This window comes from Medicago sativa, chromosome 1, assembly GCF_051527215.1.
Source record: "Medicago sativa cultivar Bolivia chromosome 1, Bolivia_mono, whole genome shotgun sequence".
Taxonomy (NCBI): Eukaryota; Viridiplantae; Streptophyta; class Magnoliopsida; order Fabales; family Fabaceae; genus Medicago; species Medicago sativa.
The window spans coordinates 16,275,508-16,296,423 of record NC_140749.1 but is presented as its reverse complement, the minus strand read 5'-3'; the positions used below and the strand labels follow the sequence as shown (position 1 = coordinate 16,296,423).

Here is a 20,916-nt window from a genome sequence, read left to right as displayed (position 1 = left end):
TAAGTAGAGTAGATTGATTCAATCGGGTTGATTTTAATAGTAAAATATACTCCCTCCGTCTTACTCCATCCGTTTCAAAATAAGCGTCGCTTTAGCCAATTGCACACATATTAAAGAATGAAATAAAATAGTCAAATGTCATAGCAATTTTACTAAATTATCCTAATCAACTATTGATTTGTTTTTCATTAAAGAAAAAATAATACTTTGGAAGTAGTGTAACATAGTATTAATTGAAGGGTACAATTGAAAAGAAAAAGTTATTATTGCATTGGAAACTGAAAGTGACATTCATTTTGAAACAATTTTTTTTGGCTAAAACGACACTCATTTTGAAACGGAGGGAGTATATTATAAGAAGAAAAAAAAAATCACACTTATTAAGAAAACCAAGAAAACTAAATATAGTACTCCCTCTGTCCCATAATACTTGACACAGTTGACCTTATTACGCATGCCAATGCATAACTTTGAGCTTAAATATCTTGAATAATATATTAGAAAAAAATTATGAAAATTTGATATTTTGAAAATACTCATCGAAACAAATATAACGACATCTTATATGATATTAGTAGAAAAATACGGTCAAAGTAAGTTAGGTCAAAATTGCACATTCTTAAATGAGTCATCTATTGCGGGACTGAGGGAGTAGTTTGTAACATAGTTTTTTGTGTTATTTTTTAAATAAGTTTTATAGGAAGATGTAAAAACAATTTTCATTGGTGATTGATTATAGAGAAAATGAAAAAGAGAGCAAATTGAATGCACTTTGCATTTAATTTTCCTTTGAAAAAGATCATTTTTTGAAAAAACATAATTAAATATGATAAAAGTTAATCTTTTTTTCTTATAATTTGGGACAAAGAAAATGAGTTTTTTTGCTTATAATTTAGGACGAAGGGAGTATTTTATTTAGTAAAACACCATTATTAATTATACTTAGTAGAGTAGTTTGATGATTGAGATACAGTAAACAAGAATATGTTAGTGGGTGAAAAAAAATGTTATAGTAGTATCATAAAAAGATAAATAAATAATTATATTTTCCTTTGACCGAAAAAAAAAATGATAAATAATTTGATAAAAAAATAGCAAAGATAACATCTAAAATGAGATGAGGAAATAATTTCCTAGTTGACTCGGTTTAGTTTTATATTTTTTTTATGTAACAAAAATATGAGTTATTGTTCCTGTGAGTTTAACTTGTAGGGACAATGCATAATATATGCAAATGTTGGGGTTTAAACCACAAACACCCCACTTATTCACCTTGAAAAAGATGAATTTTTATTCATTAAGTTACTTGACAAAAAAAAGATATGAGTCGTTAACCTTGAATCTATTATCCAAAAATAAGTGTGATCCAATTCTACGGTGACATCTTATGGGAAAACGAAAATAGATTATGATTTAGAAATGACTAAAGTGAGAAAAAGAAAATAGAAGAACATGTTTAAAGGAACTTGTGTGAAAATAAATGTTTAAAGGAAATTATACAAAATTAGACAAGATGAGATGTTAGTAATGATGTGTGGTAGTTCTTTGGTACACAATTTTTTTTTTTCCACCATATATTGTATGCACATCCAATACAATTTTGTAGAGTTTGTACATCGATTTTGTATAGGCTAATAAGTGTGTACAACATATATTTAATCCATAGCCTTTTATTTTTGTTGCTAATAGAGTTCTTTACTTTGTAATTTGAAATAAGACTAGTATGGACAGCGCCAAGCACGGGTTAGAATTTTGTCATACTTGAAGGAGAGAATATTGTGATGTTTCTAATGTTAATTAAAATCCAACATTAGACAAAAGAGTGTAGGTTGAACAACAAATAAGTGGAAAAAAAACTCAAAAGCTTAAGCCTTTAAATTCATGATGATGTGGTATCATTGTGATTGCTATTTCTCCAATGTATCCATCCACACCAGTTTTGACTTCCCCAAAACACCAACGTTGATATTCTGGTTTAATATTGTGTGTGTGCGTGTGGTGGGTGGGGGGGGGGGGGTGTCATGAGTGGTTCTTGGACCTAGGTGGTGGATCACACTCACAAAGAGTCTGACACTTAATGGAAAAATGTTAATGTATCAAGTGTGAGTTAAAATCTTAGATTGTAAGAGTCGATATTGAGCAACGTATAAGTGAGATAACTCATATACCTATTAATGCCTTAAAACTTTAAGTGAAGTTGTGATGTCAATCTCACTTGTGTGTTTTCTCTTAGCCTAATATGATTATACAACCAATGTAGGCTCGCACGGAAGACCCAACATTATGATAATTTGTTTTGTTAGTTTTTGGAAAATGCTTTGGGGATGGAGGGGACCGCATTGTATTCAAACTTTCATGTGGTTAGTTGCTCATGGTCGTATTCTTACAAACTACCGTCGTAGTAGGTGGGGTACATGTGTTTCGGCTACATGTCTCTGTTGTGGAAATGCTGAAGAAACTGTTCTTCATGTGCTTCGTGTAACACCCACGGCTGACGAGAGCAGGGGAGTGATCGCCGGTGCACAAGGCACGACAATGTGCGGCTCCCGACAGTTTCTAGGGAAACCGAATCACATCGGAATGAGAGGGATCCTGAGGCCGTGTAGGTATGAGACTGCATGGTTGAAGGAAGACTTATAAGAATTGTTTGGTACTACCTATATCAACAAGATGCATCTTCTTTTCGGAAGCCCTTCCATAAGAACTCCACAGTTAAGCGTGCTTGACTTGGAGTAGTCTTTGGATGGGTGACCTACCGGGAAGTTTCCCGGTAAGCGTGTGAGTGAGGATAAAACACGCTGAAAAGCTCATGTTGGTTTGTAGGGTCAGTCGACAATCTGAAAAGCAGTCTGGGATGTTACAAATGGTATCAGAGCAGACCTCTCCCAGTACGGTTGTTTACGTTGGATTTTCGTAAACAACCGCTGGTTTACAAATGGTAACTTGCAAGATCAACCAGTAAATCTTAGGACATATTGTGTTTGTTCTTGTTGTTAGAAATTCTGCGTTTTTGATGCCAAAAATATAAGAAATATGATAAAAACAATCGAATTCAATCCACTTGAACTCAATCGAACTTAATAAAGTAAAGTGCAAGAACACTTAAAGAACAAAGGGTAAATTGCATTGATTAAACAAAGGTTGGTACACAGATTCATACATTGCAACTTGTGACTCGTTTCTCGCTTCCATACGGATACTTTGAGTATAAGTTTGTATGACGGAATTGTGACCTGTTTTTCCTATGAAAAACTACTATTTATACTAAGTCTAAAAATAACTACACTTCTTTGAAATTCAAACTACAACTGCCACAAGTCGACAGTTTTACTTATTTGAAAACAAACTTAAAATAAAAACTGACTTAAAGAATAACTGTTGATAACCACCTTCGAAAACTGCTTTATCGAAGTCTTCTAGCATCTTCGAACCCATATTTGCTTTCAACACAACACTCTGTTCGAATCTTCTTTAAATCTAGGTCAACTATACTTTGACCACATTTATTACAGCTAGTAAAATATATTGGCTAACAAATTGCCCCCCAGAAACGCCATTTTCGATTTCACCGAAGGAGAAAAAGACGTTTTTGAAAAAAAACTAACATTCTCCATCGAAATGAATGATGTCAGTATTTAATTCAAAACTAATTCAAATTTCCTTTAAATACTGACCCCACAATCTTAGTTAGTGGGCCACGTTCTCTATCATTGGAAAAGACAACACTTTAATGGTAAAACTGTTAAAATAAGATCTTGACATGTGTCATGATCAAAGGTCCATATAAAAGCAAACTCACCTTTACTCTTTTCACTTTTCACCATTTCATTTTCACTTTCACTGTTCCTCTTCTCCGCCAAAAGTTCTCTCGAAGAAAAAACTTTAAATTTTCTGCAACTCCTATCTTACACACGAACTATTCATCAAATTCTCACAAAAATACTTAAACAATGACGAACGCAGCAGGAACTTCTCATGTGAATCGCGAAGAACCCATTGATTTTACTAAAGAAATCGCCAGTGCTGCTCCTGCTTTTATGAACGAACCAGAGATCAATGAAGCTGAAAAAGCTATCTGGAAAACCCAGGTAATCATCCCTTGTACTGATACTCCACATGCATTTTTAGGCCCCATTTCTCTAGAACCTGAAACTCCAGAGATTAATTCTCTTTTCCCATGCATTGAAACTCAACCTCCTTTAATTTTCACAAAAGGTCCTTTTGACCTAAGTTTTGTAAAATCCAAAATTAGGACTGAACCAAAAACTTATCTAGAATATATTGCTTGGTTAGACAAAGTTCAAAAACAAAAGGGACAGTTCTGGAAGGAGAAAGGGATTTTTGATCTCATCCAAATATCTCGATATGGTCCAAAATACCATAATGAATTGATATTTGCTGCTTTACATTTTTGGAACCCATCGAACAACAGCCTTCACTTGAAATGTGGAATGCTCACTCCTACCCTTTTAGATGTGGCTGGTCTTACTAGCTTAAAACCAACTGGATACACCTTTAATCCAGATGTTACCACTTCTCAATACTCAGTAAATTTCGATAGCCCTGCCTATGGTTTATTTATAGCTAACAACCATGATACCGAATGTGCTGAAGTATCTGCAGATGAACATGTAGCTTTTTTGACCTACTGGTTATCTATGCATGTTTTTTGCTCGAGGTCAGTACAAGTCCCTAAGAAATTCATGTGTCTAGCTAGTCAGTTGCATGAAGGAACAGATATCTGTTTAAGCAAACTGATTCTAGGTTCTTTATATGAAACCCTTAACCAAACAACTAATAATCTTAGAGATTATCCCCAAACTGGTGGAAATTTAGTTGTATCAGGACCCATATGGTTGTTTCAACTATGGCTTTTAGCCATTTTTGGATCAAAACTTGCTTCGATCCTACCTTCCTCTTACACATCAGCATACTCAGACAAGACCACTGAAGGTATAGGCTTAGCTATGTTTCACCCCGATGGGAACAAGTCTTCACAACAACTTTTTGAAAATGCTTATACAACCCTGCTTGATTGTCCCATTTTCACCCCTATGATGGCACCATTTACCACTAGGAAATATGGACCTAACTGGTTCAAAGAGGACTTTCCCACTACTTCGAAAAAAGCCAATAAAACAGAAATCAATGCTATATGGGAAGCTTATTTGACCCCTACCTATCTATCTAGCAGACTTACACCTGGTAGCCCTTATGGAGTATATGGTTATCAACCTAACCATGTAGCTAGACAGTTTGGTATGGTTCAATCAAAACCCAGCTCCTTGTTCAAAAGTATAAGTGAATGGAGAATTCCTCTGATCGAACCTGTGTGGAAATCCATAATTCAAGCCAAGAGAACAACTGTGTTCGAGCCTACATATTTCTCAACATCATTTGCATGCTCTGAAGCATTCTTTCGATGGTGGCAAAATTATTACATGCGCCAATCCAATCGAGGGAATCCCGATGAATTGCTGCCTCAACTGACCAGTACTTTTCACACTTTGCAGAACAAAGACAAGAAGACTAGAGGTACGCACATTAAAGAAATTCAGCAATTTCAAAGATATTATCAAACAACATATGACCCTTTACATCCAAAGAGGACAGTATATTATGCTGCTCAAACTCTGAGAGATAAAGTTCGAGAGAAAATTTCAGAAACAATTTTTCCCCCTGGAACACCCAATAAATATCTTTATGTTTTAGAAAAGAAAATGAGACTAGCAAGACTTCCATCTTGTAATCTTGCTTTGGCCTTCAGGCCACCATACCCAAAATGGTTACTTTATAATTTCAAATTCCCACAAAATAATTTAGTAACCTATGCTAAATGCAATTTATACCAATATAATGGTGAACTTGGCTATGAATTATCCCAAGTTCGAATCGAAACTCCCAGTATCATGGGTATGATTTTTTCTTTCGCTAAAACACATTAATACTATTGTTAAAAGAAATAGTACTTATCTGTATAATCACATATTTCAGCTTTGCCTTTAACTCCAGGAGAAGCAAAGCTCGATGATGCCAGCGCCCAGAACACTTCGAAAAGCAAGTCTGACAAGAAGAAAAAGAAAGCTTCCCAAACTAAAGAAGTTGAATCGAAGAAATCTGAGGCTGCATCGAAGGAACCTCCTAAATCAAAGGAATCCAAAGTGAAAACAACTTCATCAAAAGGACATTCTAGATCGAAGAGCAAGAAAGAACAAGCAACTGTCGATCTCTCTGATGATGATAGTGAGGTGGAGATAACTAAAGAACAGATCGAAGCTTCCAAAGTAACACTTCCCAAAGTCCATACTGAAGGAAGAAGGAAAAGAAAACAAGAACAAATATCACTTGTCCAAGAAAAGGAAGTCGAAGTGGAAGCTTCTGAAAGTTCTCCCCCCATCTCACCATCTAAACCATTCAAACGTCGTCGAAAGACTTCTCATTCTAGTGCTCATTCACATGTTGGTGATAATGGTTCGAAGGTATTTTATCGAAACCATATTTTATACGAAATATCTCTAAATGTCTTGTTTTTTAAGCATCTATCTTATTCTTTTTAGGGTATCGAACAAGAACAAACTAATCCATCACAACATGGGCAAGTTCTTCCTTCTTCGAAGACCACTTCACCAATTGCTGAAGACAAAGAGGATGAGCATGATGATGCTAGCAGTCCAGAAGGTCTTAAAGTGGATCATCCTCAACAACAACAGGCAGAAACACCCACTGATGACTTGGTAAATGATGAATCACTTAACAATGACCAATCTCATTCTGCACCCACCCTTGGAGATAATGTATCGAACTTTGCTACTGAAGATACAAACATAACTACTCAACAAGATGCTCCTGGTGATGCAGAGATGATTGCTCAACAAGATGCCCCTATGATCGATCTGGAAGAAATCGATCGATTGGCCAAAGATGATCCTTTCAATGCCTTTGCCTTGATAGCTAAGAGTAATACTCTTTTCTCAACTAGCACTGGCCAAACTTCTGATTCATCCAAGGGAAATCCCTCTGAGACTTCAAAGAACAACCTGCTAGCAGAATTTCAAAAGAAGATCATCGAAGCCAACTTGCTAGAGTTGATTGAAAAAGATGCTGGAGCTCTTGCTGAAATCAAGAGTTTATTTGAAAAACTTGGTGCTCTCCCAACTGGTTGGAAGTTTCGAAACCTGTTTAATTATCTTGAACCAATGTTGGAGAGTGCTAATCAAAATTTCCAGAAGAGGAAAACTGGTCAAGCTCAAATGGCAGAGAAGAAAGCGCATCATGATCAAATTGTGATCGAACTGTCATCCTTCCAAGAGAAATTTAGAATTCTTCAACAAGAGAGAAACAATGCGAAGCAGCAAGTGGTTGACATCGATGCCAAGATTAAAGAACTGGAAGCTCAGAAAGCTGAAATTTTGGCTAAGGATGAAGCCAGAAATCGAGAAGCCAATGAAGCTGTTAACAAATTCAAGCTCTCCAAGGAACTAGAGTCTACCATTGCTCAACTTGCAAATGACAACCATGCTCTCGATACCCAATTGGCTGAATACAAAAGCCAAATTGAGAAACTCATCTCATCATTTGAGATTTAGTTCTGTTTCCATTTTATTCTCTAAGACTTTTATTTTATTTCAGCCTTATCGAATATCTTGGTCTATAATGTTTTTATAACAATTTGTGGACCATTTTCTATTTCGAACGACAATTTCTTTTCAATCATCGAAATTCCTTTCTTATTTTCTTGTATCGAATTTAAATTTTATTTAAATCCAAATAAGATTGGAACAATTTCCAAGACATTTTAATGATGAGGAAACAAAAAAGTAACTTTTTGTTTAACCCAACAAGTTAAACTTGCCTAGGAAGTTGAAAAGAAATAAAACAAATAAATGGCCTTTTAACACAAATTAATCCTTTTTAAAATAAAACCTTTAAAACTTCCCTCAGATTACGAAGTTAAGTAACCATTGGCCATCGGAATAACTGTTCCCACGTGTCATCATCTTCAAAGCAAGAAGAACCGTTTGATTGAGCCACTTCTTTCAACTTCCCTCCATTATAAATATGATTTTCCCTTTTATAAAAATCACTCTTTTTCTTTGTTTCGTCTTCGTCTGAAAAAATCCTTCTTACTCAAAGCTTTTCTTTCTTAAATCATCATGACCACCATTGATAATCTGAGTGATGATCTTTTAGTCAAGATTGCTGCAAAGATTGCTGCTCAAAGCAGGAAAGATCTTTTCGCTTTTCGCCATACCAATAGCAGGCATTGGCGCATCAGTGAGGATTCTGAAGTTTCTAGGGCTTTTGGAAATGATGTCCTCTACTTCCTCTACGACCCCAATGAATGGTACAACAATGCTATGGTGGCTCATTCTAAGTTTGCTTTTAAACTTAGACTCTGGAATCATGGCAACGCCATGTTCTGTATTCTTCGAAGCACTCAACACATGTTGGATGCTAATCCAAACGTTGAAGAAATGAAACGCCTCCTTACTACTGCTATCAATGCCACTGGCTCTCTGAGTGCAAGGTACTACCTTCTTCTCATCAATGCGCTCTCCATGCCTATGCCAGAAAACATCCTCGAAGACTTCAAAGATCTTGCATGGACACATCGATTGGCAGAATTTCGAAGCGACATTTTGGGAGGAACTTCGAGTTATCGATTTCGCTGTCCTTGGTGGAATAGGCCCATGCCTATTTGGCTTACTAGGCGTCGTTTTTGCAACAACTACCACAACTGTGCAGGAGATGGGAGAATTGGAGGCTGGTATTCACTTCTACCTGGGCCAGATCATGACTACTACCTGGTCAATGCTTGCTTCAGGTGTCGTCTCGATACAGAAATTCGCTGGTTTCTCGATCGCTTTGGGATTGTAACTGAATGGTGAAAACCATTTCTAAATGCTTTTTGTCTTTAAGTACTTTGTGTTTTCTTTTGTAATGGTTTTTCCGTTTTAAGCATTTCGATGTAACCTGCCCATCAGTTGGCATTTTTAAATTAATGCCAAGTTTTATTTCGAATCAAATTACTCTTGTGTAATTTTAATTTCTTGTAACATCGGTTTATATTTTTTCAAATATTTACCGTTTATGCGTAGAATTCTCTGATCTTCTTGTAGTTCCTCGATCTCATACGCATTATTCGAAAAAACTCTTAGAATTTTCCATGGTCCTTCCCAACTAGGAGACCATTTTCCTAAACATCGATCCTTTTTATCCATAGGCAAAATGACTTTCCAAACTAAGTCTCCTTGCAGGAATAATTTCGATTTAACTCTTTTGTTATAGGCTTTTGCTATTCTTTCTTTTTGCTTTGTAAGCACTTCTAAAGCCATCAATCTTTCTTCATCAATATCTACTAATTCATCCAACATCATATCCAAATATTGATTTGTTGGAATTTCGATTTGTCTTTGAATTCGAGTAGATTGAAGTAAGATTTCTGTTGGCAATACAGCATCATGGCCATATGTTAATCGAAAAGGAGTAGTATTTATAGATTCTTTAGGAGAAATTCGAACTGCCCATAAAGCTTCATAAAGAAACTCATGCCATTCTTTGGGTTTTTTCTTTTGGCTAGCTTTTCTTTTGATTATAGTAATCAAATTCTTATTTGCTGCTTCTACCTGACCATTTGCCTGAGCATAATATGGTGTTGAAGTCAACAATTTATATCCCATTTCTTCAGCAAATTTTACCATCTTTCGACCAGTGAATACAGATCCTTGATCTGTAGTAATAGTTTCTGGTATGCCAAATCTATAAACAATAAATTTTTGAATGAAGTTTATAACTTCATCTTGAGTAACATCTTTTAGTGGAACAGCTTCTATCCATTTAGTGAAATAATCTATTCCAACCAAAATATATTTGTAGCCTTTGGATGACTTAGGTTTAATTTCCCCAATTACATCTAAAGCCCATCCTCTGAATGGCCAAGGTTTTACTATTGAATGTAATTCACTAGCTGGTACTTTTTGAATTCCAGCATGTTCTTGACATTCTTTACAACCTTTAGCAAAGTTTATGCAATCTTTTAACATGGTTGGCCAATAAACACCTTGTCGAAACAAAAGCCATTTTATTTTATGGCCTGCTTGATGTGTACCACAAGCACCACTATGAGTATTCGATACAGCCAAATATGCTTCTGCTTCACTAAGGCATTTAAGTAAAACTCCTTCTGGAGTCTTTTTAAATAATTCATTGCCTATTATCACATAACTCAAGGCTCTATATTTGACTTTTCTACAAGTTGTGCCATCTGGATTTTCCAAAAAATTGACTATGGGTTTTCGCCAATCATCATCATCCAAATTGTTAATGACCAAAATTTCAGAAAATTTTGCACTCTGAAGGTATTCTTGAGATGTTTCCATGCCCCCAAGTTTTGGTCTTAACAATTTGTTAGGCACAATGTCCATCGAATTACGCTTTGTTTTAATTTCAATAACCTCTTGCTCTTGTTCCTTCGAAAGTTTGTACCCAGAAGCCAATTGAGCTAAATCATTAGCTTCTTGATTTTCTGCTCTAGGAACATGTTGAACTTCAATTTGAACAAAATGTTTAAGTAATGCATTAACTATAGTGTAATACATTATCAAAGTTTCTTTGAGGCATTTATACTCTTTTGTTATTTGCTTTATTACTAATTCAGAATCACCTCTAATAATTAAACATTTTGCCCCCAGTCCGAGCAAAATCTCTAAACCATTTATTAAGGCTTCATATTCTGCCTCATTATTCGAACAATATTGACTAATTCGAAATTTATATTTGGTTACTTCATTTGTTGGTGAAACAATAACTATACCTATTCCAGAACCATTTTTATGACTAGACCCATCGAAATACAATGTCCATGGAAATGTTTCGATGCCCCCAGTCACAGGTTCTTCAATGGAATGATCAGCAATAAAATCAGCCACTATTTGGCCTTTCACAGTTTTCAAAGATTGATAAGTTAAAGAATATTCTGTGAGTGCCAAAGCCCATTTACCAACTCTACTATGCAGAATAGGTTTAGATAACATGTGCTTAATAATATCGAAATGGGAATAAACATAAACATCAAAAGGCTTTATATAATGTTTAAGTTTCATACATGAGAAATATAAACAAAGACATAGTTTCTCACTAGGATGATATCTTGTTTCAACATCACTTAAAACTCTACTAAGATAATAAATGGCTCTTTCTATACCATTTTCATCCTCCTGTGCTAACATACTCCCTATAGTTCTTTCAGATGATGCTATATATAACTTCATCTTTTTGTTTTTCAACAAAGGTGAAAGAATAGGAGGATTAGATAAATATGACTTTATGTCTTCAAATGCCTTTTGATGTTCCCATCTAAAAGTTTCCTCTTTCTTTAATCGAAGTAATGACGAGAATGCTTGCGCTCTGCCACTGAGATTAGAGATAAATCTTCTGAGGAAATTTATTTTGCCTAATAAAGACTGCAACTCTTTTTTGGTAGAGGGTGCTTTAGCCTCCATTATAGCTTTAGTCTTATTTTGATTGATTTCGATGCCCTTTTTATGGACAACAAATCCTAAAAAATCACCTGCACAAACACCAAACGCACATTTTAATGGATTCATTTTTAATCCATATTGTCTCATCCTTTCGAATGATAACCGTAAATGTTCTAAGTGTTTGTTTTCAGAAGATGATTTCACAACAATATCATCAATGTAAATTTGCATAAAATCTTCAATAAAATCATGAAACATTGAATTCATTGCTCTTTGATATATAGCACCAGCATTTTTAAGACCAAATGGCATTACTATCCACTCATAACATCCTAATGCCCCTGGGCATCGAAATGCTGTTTTAGAAACATCTTCTTCAGCAATAAATATTTGATTATAACCTGAATAACCATCAAGCATACTCAAATATTCGAAACCTGCTGCAGAATCTACCAACATTTCTGCTACTGGCATAGGATATTCATCTTTGGGAGTAGCGAGATTTAAATCTCTAAAATCAATACAAACTCTTATACTACCATTTTTCTTTTTAACAGGAACTACATTAGCTAACCAATCAACATACCTTGCAGGCCTGATGAAGCCACATTTGAGGAGTCTTTCGATTTCTTCTTTTATTTTTGGTAGAATCTCTGGTGCAAACCTTCTTGGAATTTGCTTCACTGGTTTCTTGTCTGTCCTGATTGGCAATTGCAACTCTACTACCTTTCTACTCAAACCAGGCATCTCATGATAATCCCAAGCAAAGCAATCCTTGTAATTTTTCAAAAGCGCCACAATTCGATCTTTGAAGCTCTTAGGAATCTTTGAACTTATGTATGTTGGTCTTTTTACAGAACCATCTCCTATATCCACTTCTTCAAGAGGATCTTGGGCCTTCATTTTTATTGTAGATCCCATTGGATCTTCTTCAAAACCCAAAGGTTCATCATCATAAATACAATCTAATTTTTTATCATCAATGAGGTCATCAGAATTATTTTCCACTGAAGCATCGAAGACCTCTTCTTCTTTGGCTGTTTCAGCCAAATCGAAGTTTTTCTCGGCTACATAAGCCGTAATCTTTTCCCATATGCTGGGCTCAACCATTGATCACTTATTGATATCCCACCTAGTTGGTGAGATTCCATTTGCTGAACATCCTTGGTCATCAGTGACCCTCTTGTACGAAGTACTTCTTGTCTTCAGCAAATCTTTTTCCTTTACAGGTATCTTCTCATGGCAATCTTCGTTGTTCACCACTACGAAGTCATCGTCGAATGCAGTTTTCCAACGAAAACCCCATTCTGGTGCAAGTTTTACAAAGAATTTTTCTTCTTTAGTCATAGAACTTGATGCATCATTTTCCATGAATGGTGCAATAAATTGAAGCTGTTTGTCAAAGTTCTTTTTGTTGATATCTTGATTATCAACTTCAGCTTTAAAATAATAACTCTGATCAGCCTCAATATTCTCTACCAAACCATCTTTCCTCCAAATCACAATCCTTTGATGCATTGTAGAAGGAACTGCACCTACAGCATGGATCCATTCCCTTCCTAATAATGCATTGAAATTGGCTTTAGAAGGAACTACCAAAAACACAGTTGCTCTGGTTATGCTTCCTACTACCAATTCTAGTTCGATAGCACCAAGAGATTGTCCAGTAGATCCCTCATAATTAGTGAGCACTACATTATGTGGTTTCAAATCACATTCAGAAATACCAAGTTTCCTTAGAAAAGATTGTGGTAAGAGATTAACAGTAGCACCACCATCTACCAACACTTTGTTAATTCCAACACCATTTAATTTAGCTTGAATAAACAAAGGCTTTAAATGAAGCTTCATGCTATCATCAGGTTTCTCGAACACTGCATGTTGATCTTCGATGCAGCCATTATTCATAACATAATAACATAGAGGTCTATGACGAGCCATTTCCTCAGTGAAATCACATTCATCATCATGATTGGCCTTCGAAGATACATCATGTGCATATTCAATTGGTAGTACAGAAACCACACATATAATGTCAAGACTTGGTTCAGAATCTGAAAAAGTAGAAGTTAGAATATCATCATCCCCTTTAGGGATGTTTAAAGCAGAAGATAATGGAGGGAAAATTCTTTCAGTAGCTGGTTTTTTAACCATTTCGAAAACTATTGGTTGTTTTCCCTTACTTTTGTCACCATTAGTGACATCTTTTAAAACTCCTTCCTTTTTCTGGCGTTGAAAACGGCGCCATTGAGTTCTAGTCATAGGATTCTTACCTTTATAGTTATTTTTGTAAGCATACTTGTTAGGATTAGAACTCTCTGGTTGGTCTGGAACTTTGACAGCTCTTTTTACCCATTTTGTTGGTGGTGCTGGAGGCGCAGAATGACCAGTTTTCTTGCCTCCAGAGAAAACCCAAGTATCAACAGGAGACTTCGATGAAGGAACGAACGTCTTCTTATGGTTCTTCATTTGATACTTCTCTGAAGTTTTCATCTTGTAAGGAACACCTCTTTTGTTAAAGCCAAACTTAGAACGGTTCTCGAACCACCCTCCTTTACGTTTTGTTTGAGGTTGATATCCTTCAACTGATTTCGCAGCTTCTTTATCGAACACTGCACTACATCGAGGACAAAGCATAGCATGGGTGTTAGATATTTTACATCGGTTTAAAAAATCAACCAAATCTTCTTCAGCCTTTGGATATGCTTTCTCCATTTCCTTGGCCAATTGATCTTCAGTAACCACTGGCTCTTCAATTCGATGGTCCTCAGTAACCATTTCTACATCAATATTATCTGAAATTTCCACCATATTGATAGAAATACCAGCAAACATGGATTCTACCACATTGGTAGACACATCAGCAAACATGGACTCTGCCTTTTTCATAGGATCTCCATCCACTTGTTGTTTTGGTTTTTCTCCGAATTTTAGCCTCCCTTCATCAAGAGCTTTTTGTACAGAATCCCTGAAACGAGTACATCGAGATAGGTTATGACCTAAAAAACCATGGAATTTACAAAATCCTCTTTTCTTCCTTTGTTCCAAAGGAGGTAACTTCATATTAGGTGGCACCAATATTATGCCATCATTAACTAATAGATCAAAAATTTCTTCACTTTTAGTAATATCAAAGGTATAAGTTTTAGAAGGATATTTGTCACTCTTGGGATCTTCGGGATTTTTTCCATTGGATGGCCTCAACATTTTACAAGCATATGGAGGTCCATCTTTTAATTCTGCCAGGTTTATATCATTGTCTTCAACGATATCTAAACCCCAATCGAATTCGGGTTCACTATCTCCTGTTTCTATATAGGCAATTTTTTCTTTTTTAGAAAATTTGTTATGAGTTCTAGTTTTTTCAGCTTTAAGTCTTTCAACTTGTCGAACTCTGTCTGCCAATTGGGCCATGTCTCTTAAGTACTGGGTATCTAATTTCTTTCGAACAGAATAATCGAGGCCACCAGCAGCCATTTCGACTAATTCATATTCTGGAACAGAAGTAAAACATCTAGCCTTAAGGAGACGAAACCTATTGAGATAATCATCGATTGACTCATGACTTTTACGTCGAACACTGGCCAATTCTTTCAAACTAATCTTAGATTGACCCATGTAAAATTGTTCATGAAAAGCTTTTTCTAATTGGTTCCAACTATAAATTGAATGAGGAGGTAAAGTTGTAAACCAAGTAAAAGCATTTTTTGTCAAAGAACTTGGGAAATATTTCATTCTCAAATTTTCATTTTCTGCAATATTTCCTGCTTCCATGAGAAACCTAGCAATGTGTTCGACAGTAGACTCATCAGTTTCTCCAGCAAATTTGGTAAACTTTGGAATTTTCCAATTTCTAGGCAATTCAGCATCTAAAACATACTCAGACAAAGGAGACACAAAATTTGGTCGACGTAAACCCATATTAAAACCACTTTGGGCTAACAAGGCCTCGACAATACCCGCTATATTATTCTGACCATCGAAATTGTTCCGACGGGCTTGTAAAACCACTTGATCGGCATCCTGGTTTCTATTAACCAAAATGGGTTGCCTTTCAGGTTCTGCCTGAATTTGTGGTTGTACTACTTGTGGTTGGACAATATTTTCATGATTTCGAACCACTGGTTCATCAGCAATTATTTCAATTGCCCTCACATTTCGATTTTGAGGCAATGGGTTATTTTGGATTGGTGGAGCGCCAAAGAAATTGGCAATTCTTTCCATTTGATCAGACAACCGTTGATAACTAGTGTTGGTGTCTCGAATTAAAGGATTTATGACAGTACCAATTTGTTGGGTCATCATATTAACCATATCATGATTAGTTTCTTCCATAGTTTGCCTAATGGCAGCCATAGAAGCGTTGGTTAAATTTTGTTGGGGACTTCTATATGTTGTAGATACCCCAGGACCAAAAAGTGGTGGTAATGAAACATTTAAATTCTCTGAAAACATATTACCACTAGTTTGTAAGCCTTGCATCAATGATGATGGCATACCATATGGCATTGATCTATGATCCCAAACTCCTTGAATAGAAGTATTATTTGGATAATCATGTGAAGTTTGGGTAACCATCGAAGGCATGGCTTGAGAAATTACTGTGGCCATCGAAGGCATGGCCTGAGACGATGTTTGAATGACTGTATTACTAGTTGGAATAGCCTGGGATGTTCTAACATTCCCTGGGGATGAAACATCATCTTCAACCGTCACTTGATCCACATCTTCATTTGAAGATGTTGGATTTGTTTTCTTTTGGTTGTTAGCGCGTGTCATATTAAGAAGCAATTTCTTGTTTCTTAATTGCATACACAACAAAACAAACCAGAATTAAAAGAAACTCTAACAAAAACTATAAACAAAAACACAAACGGTCCCACTGGGCGTGCCAATTTGTTTACGTTGGATTTTCGTAAACAACCGCTGGTTTACAAATGGTAACTTGCAAGATCAACCAGTAAATCTTAGGACATATTGTGTTTGTTCTTGTTGTTAGAAATTCTGCGTTTTTGATGCCAAAAATATAAGAAATATGATAAAAACAATCGAATTCAATCCACTTGAACTCAATCGAACTTAATAAAGTAAAGTGCAAGAACACTTAAAGAACAAAGGGTAAATTGCATTGATTAAACAAAGGTTGGTACACAGATTCATACATTGCAACTTGTGACTCGTTTCTCGCTTCCATACGGATACTTTGAGTATAAGTTTGTATGACGGAATTGTGACCTGTTTTTCCTATGAAAAACTACTATTTATACTAAGTCTAAAAATAACTACACTTCTTTGAAATTCAAACTACAACTGCCACAAGTCGACAGTTTTACTTATTTGAAAACAAACTTAAAATAAAAACTGACTTAAAGAATAACTGTTGATAACCACCTTCGAAAACTGCTTTATCGAAGTCTTCTAGCATCTTCGAACCCATATTTGCTTTCAACACAACACTCTGTTCGAATCTTCTTTAAATCTAGGTCAACTATACTTTGACCACATTTATTACAGCTAGTAAAATATATTGGCTAACAACGGTGTGGTTCGGGGATGAACCAGACAGAGGCTAGTGGGCATGTAACACCCACGGCTGACGAGAGCAGGGGAGTGATCGCCGGTGCACAAGGCACGACAATGTGCGGCTCCCGACAGTTTCTAGAGGAACCGAATCACATCGGAATGAGAGTGATCCTGAGGCCGTGTAGGTATGGGACTGCATGGTTGAAGGAAGGCTTATAAGAATTGTTTGGTACTACCTATATCAACAAGATGCATCTTCTTTTCGGTAGCCATTCCATAAGAACTCCACAGTTAAGCGTGCTTGACTTGGAGTAGTCTTTGGATGGGTGACCTACCGGGAAGTTTCCCGGTAAGCGTGTGAGTGAGGACAAAACACGCTGAAAAGAGACTCGTGTTGGTTTGTAGGGTCAGTCGACAATCCGAAAAGCAGTCTGGGATGTTACACTTCGTGATTGCAGGTCGGCATCTCATGTATGGATTAGACTTGTGCCTTCTGATTGGATAACTAATTTTTTTCCTTTGTTGATTGCAGGGATTGGGTTTTCAAAAACCTTAGCAAAAGATCGATTGGTGTTTTTGAGTTTAGGTGGCAGACAACTTTCATGACTACATGCTGGCATTTGTGGACTTGGAGAAACAAAGCTATCTTTGAAGAAGGATTTCAAAGACCAGATAACCCAACTTATGTCATCCAAAATTTCATTAGGGCCATTGAAGAAGTTGCTCAAGATCATTTGCAGAAAAATCCTCATCATAAGGAAATTGTGTATATTGGCTGGAAAAGACCATTGGAGCTCAGTTGGTAGGGATATTGCATGTTATATGCAGGGGCCGGGGTTCGAACCCCGGACACCCCACTTCTCCACATTTAATTGTGTGAGTTCTAGCCACTAGGCTACGTGATGGAGCATTGGATGGTTGGGTGAAACTTAATTGTGATGGAGCATGCAAAGGTAATGGTGAGCTTGCGGGTTGTGGCGGGCTCCTCCGACAATCTGATGGCACGTGGATCAAGGGATTTAGTCGCAAAATTGGAGCTTGTGATGCTCTGCATGCTGAGATGTGGAGTCTTTATCTGGGGCTGGATATGGCTTCGAGAGAGGGTATATCTCACTTGATTGTTGAAAGTGACTCAAAGGTGCTTATTGATATGGTGACTAACAATTGTAAGATCAATGGAACCATTCCTTCTTTGGTTCAGCGTATTCAAGACATCCTTTGGCGAGAATGGCATACTCAAGTTATTCACACTTGGCGTGAAGGCAACAGATGTGCTGATTGGCTAGCCAATTTTAGCTTATCTTTGAATTCTTGGAATCTGGTAGCTTTGGAGTCTCCTCCTAATGAGCTTCAAAGCCTCATGTTTGTTGATATTTCTAGAGCGTGCATGCCTAGAAATATGCGATTAGCTCCTTAGTTTTTTGTTTCGTTCTTTTGGGCCTTTGGCCCTCTTTTGTACAAAAAAAAAAATGAAATATCTATTTTATTTCTCATCTTTTTCCTTTCTGATGTTTGAAGAGAGAAGGAAAGACACACTGTGTTTATATTTTATTTAATATGTGATTCTCATCATGATGTTTCCATGAAGTTCATGTCAAAGAATAAAAATAAATTAGTAACTAAATAAAAAGTAGAGCATGAGATGCATATATAAAATGTTATTATATATCTATTTCCTTATACAACAGTCATAAAATTGAGGCTAACCGAACAAAATTTGCAAAAATAATGAAGAATGAGATAAGAGAAGTAGACGAATGATAAAATTAAAGAGAAAATTGAAGTTATAAATAAAAACAATAATATCTTGAATTTTGAATTAATGAGTTTTTCCCTCATTTTTTTTCATTATTTTGACGAGTTTTCAACAGACATTGGTAGTAATGTTTTGTTTAACTTAAACCAAATTTCAAATAATGTAATTTCTTTTCAATTGGTCAAAAATTGTAGGTAGCAAAATAATTTAATTTGGATAAAAAAGTATAACGTTTACTCTGTTGTGAATTGAGTCTCTTTTTGAGGAGTAAATTTAACTTTTTCGGTCATCAATACATATAACTATAGTTAAATGAAATCAGTTAGTCGCAAAATGTAATATATGGACTCAAAATAACCCTGATTTGGTGATGTGTCGATTTTTTAAAAAAGGGTAGTGTTGTATTTTTCACAACATCTTCCTTTCTTATATTATTATAGATTTATTCATCTAATTTTTTTCATCATTCATTGCTTCTACTTCTGTTTTGGGGTTTTTCCGTTATCTATTACGAAAGGCTAAAATATAAATAAAAAAAAATATAACAAAGTTTAGTAAAGAAATAAAATGAACTTTAATGTTCATCAACATTTTATCTGAGATGTTTATTAAGGATAAATGATCAACTGAGTAAGCTAAAGGGGTACACACAACATATTGAGTAGAGACGTTTAACATTAATTTCCATTTTATAAATGGCTTCTTGCAACTCATAAGTGCTAAAAACTATTTAATTGAAGCAAACAAATCATGAAATATTTACTTATAAAATGATCAAACAAGTCTATTTGTTACAAGCAAAGGAGGAAAAATATGGCTCAAATTCTTATGTTTATTTATGCTTTAATCATCTTTCTATCTCAATTTCTTGTTGTGATGAGTACAAGTATGTCATTTTTCACATTATTTTCTATTTTTCAAATATATCTTGTAACAATATTTTTTGTTCACATTTGAGTAATATCCATTTTTCTTATTTCTCTATGTAGCTACCTTTCCATGTGTTTCTAATGATGATTGTCCAGTGCCATTACCTCCTCTATTTGCAAAGTGTGTTGATGGTATTTGTGAATTCTTTAAAAAAATTCAACGTGAAAAATAATTATGTTTCAGAGAATAGGATACTTTTATTTTTACGTCATAATGTTTGTACTCTTGTTGTAAGACCTGTAATTTAGATATGATCAAATCTAGGGCTTTGTATTTTGTCTTGATGTTTACTTTGTTAATAAACAATTTTATGTAATGTTGTGACCTTGTCGGAATTTAAAAGTTTGTTTTGTTATTAATTTTGAGAAAACGCATTGGATGCACCTGCTGATTAAATTTTCAACGGACTAAGAGTGCCATGAAAATTTAAACAACAGATTTATACATTGCTATAATGGAAAGATGATTCCATTATATTTCTCCAAATTTTAGAAATGAGATTTTTGTCAAAAAGTTATCTTGACTTCAAAACCATTATTTTGAATGGGAAACTTGTTGAGGAAGTTAACTATGTGAGGTCTAGAGGTGACGCATATACACTTTCTTCTCATTTTTGTGAGTGAGTATGACTTTCAGAATGTTGCTAAGCATGAAAATATAAATGAATATGTTTTTGTGTCTTGCATTATGTAAAATGCAATGATTCCGTGTTTTCTTAATCTTTTGCATTTTTTGTGATTTTGATATTCAGGTAAAATTAACTATGAATTCGTTTGCAAATGAAATACTATTGGACCCGTATGTCAAAAAAAAAAAAAATACACCATTGAACCTTGAGAATCATCAATATTCATTAATGGAGCTTAAATGACGTTGAGACGACGTTTTGGAAATTTAGCGATATTTTAGCTGCTAGTTGAGAAAACTTATGAAACGAACATATTAGAGAATGAGTAGTGATTTTTTTTTATTAAGGAGATAATTCTAAGGTGTTTGGGACCGGTTAGAAGTTCACCATATAATTAGGATAGAACTTTGTTAGCTACATGTGTTTTGATCCATGAGAACTAGGTTCAGTTTATTTCCAAAACCAAAACTCTATAAATAGATGGTCTTACCACCTTTTCACATTAATCACAAAATTTCTCTCTCATTTTCGTAGCACCACCGTAACTTTATCGTTCCTCGTGATAATCACATAAATAAGATATCAAAATGAAGCCCTCG

At 35.3% G+C, this 20,916-nt stretch overlaps 1 protein-coding gene and 1 long non-coding RNA gene across 2 annotated transcripts; one reads left to right on the top strand and one right to left on the bottom strand.

Annotated features, from left to right (window-relative positions):
- Window positions 1-12,106: 12,106 nt before the first annotated feature.
- LOC146953099 (uncharacterized) lies at window positions 12,107-15,714 on the bottom strand. Its single transcript, XM_085707870.1, has one exon. It carries the CDS (start codon window positions 15,702-15,704, stop codon window positions 12,594-12,596), a length of 3,111 nt encoding a protein of 1,036 aa, XP_085563996.1. The 5' UTR covers window positions 15,705-15,714; the 3' UTR covers window positions 12,107-12,593.
- A 3,790-nt stretch (window positions 15,715-19,504) lies between these two features.
- Window positions 19,505-19,973, top strand: LOC146953098 (uncharacterized). The gene is made up of 2 exons (XR_015008036.1): window positions 19,505-19,645; window positions 19,749-19,973. It is a non-coding gene; the product is annotated as an uncharacterized LOC146953098 (long non-coding RNA).
- The last annotated feature ends 943 nt before the right edge of the window (window positions 19,974-20,916 follow it).

Bases quoted from the DNA above. Each gene is read 5' to 3' on its own strand.
- LOC146953099 (XM_085707870.1), bottom strand. From the start codon at position 15,704: ATGGAAAGAATTGCCAATTTCTTTGGCGCTCCACCAATCCAAAATAAC.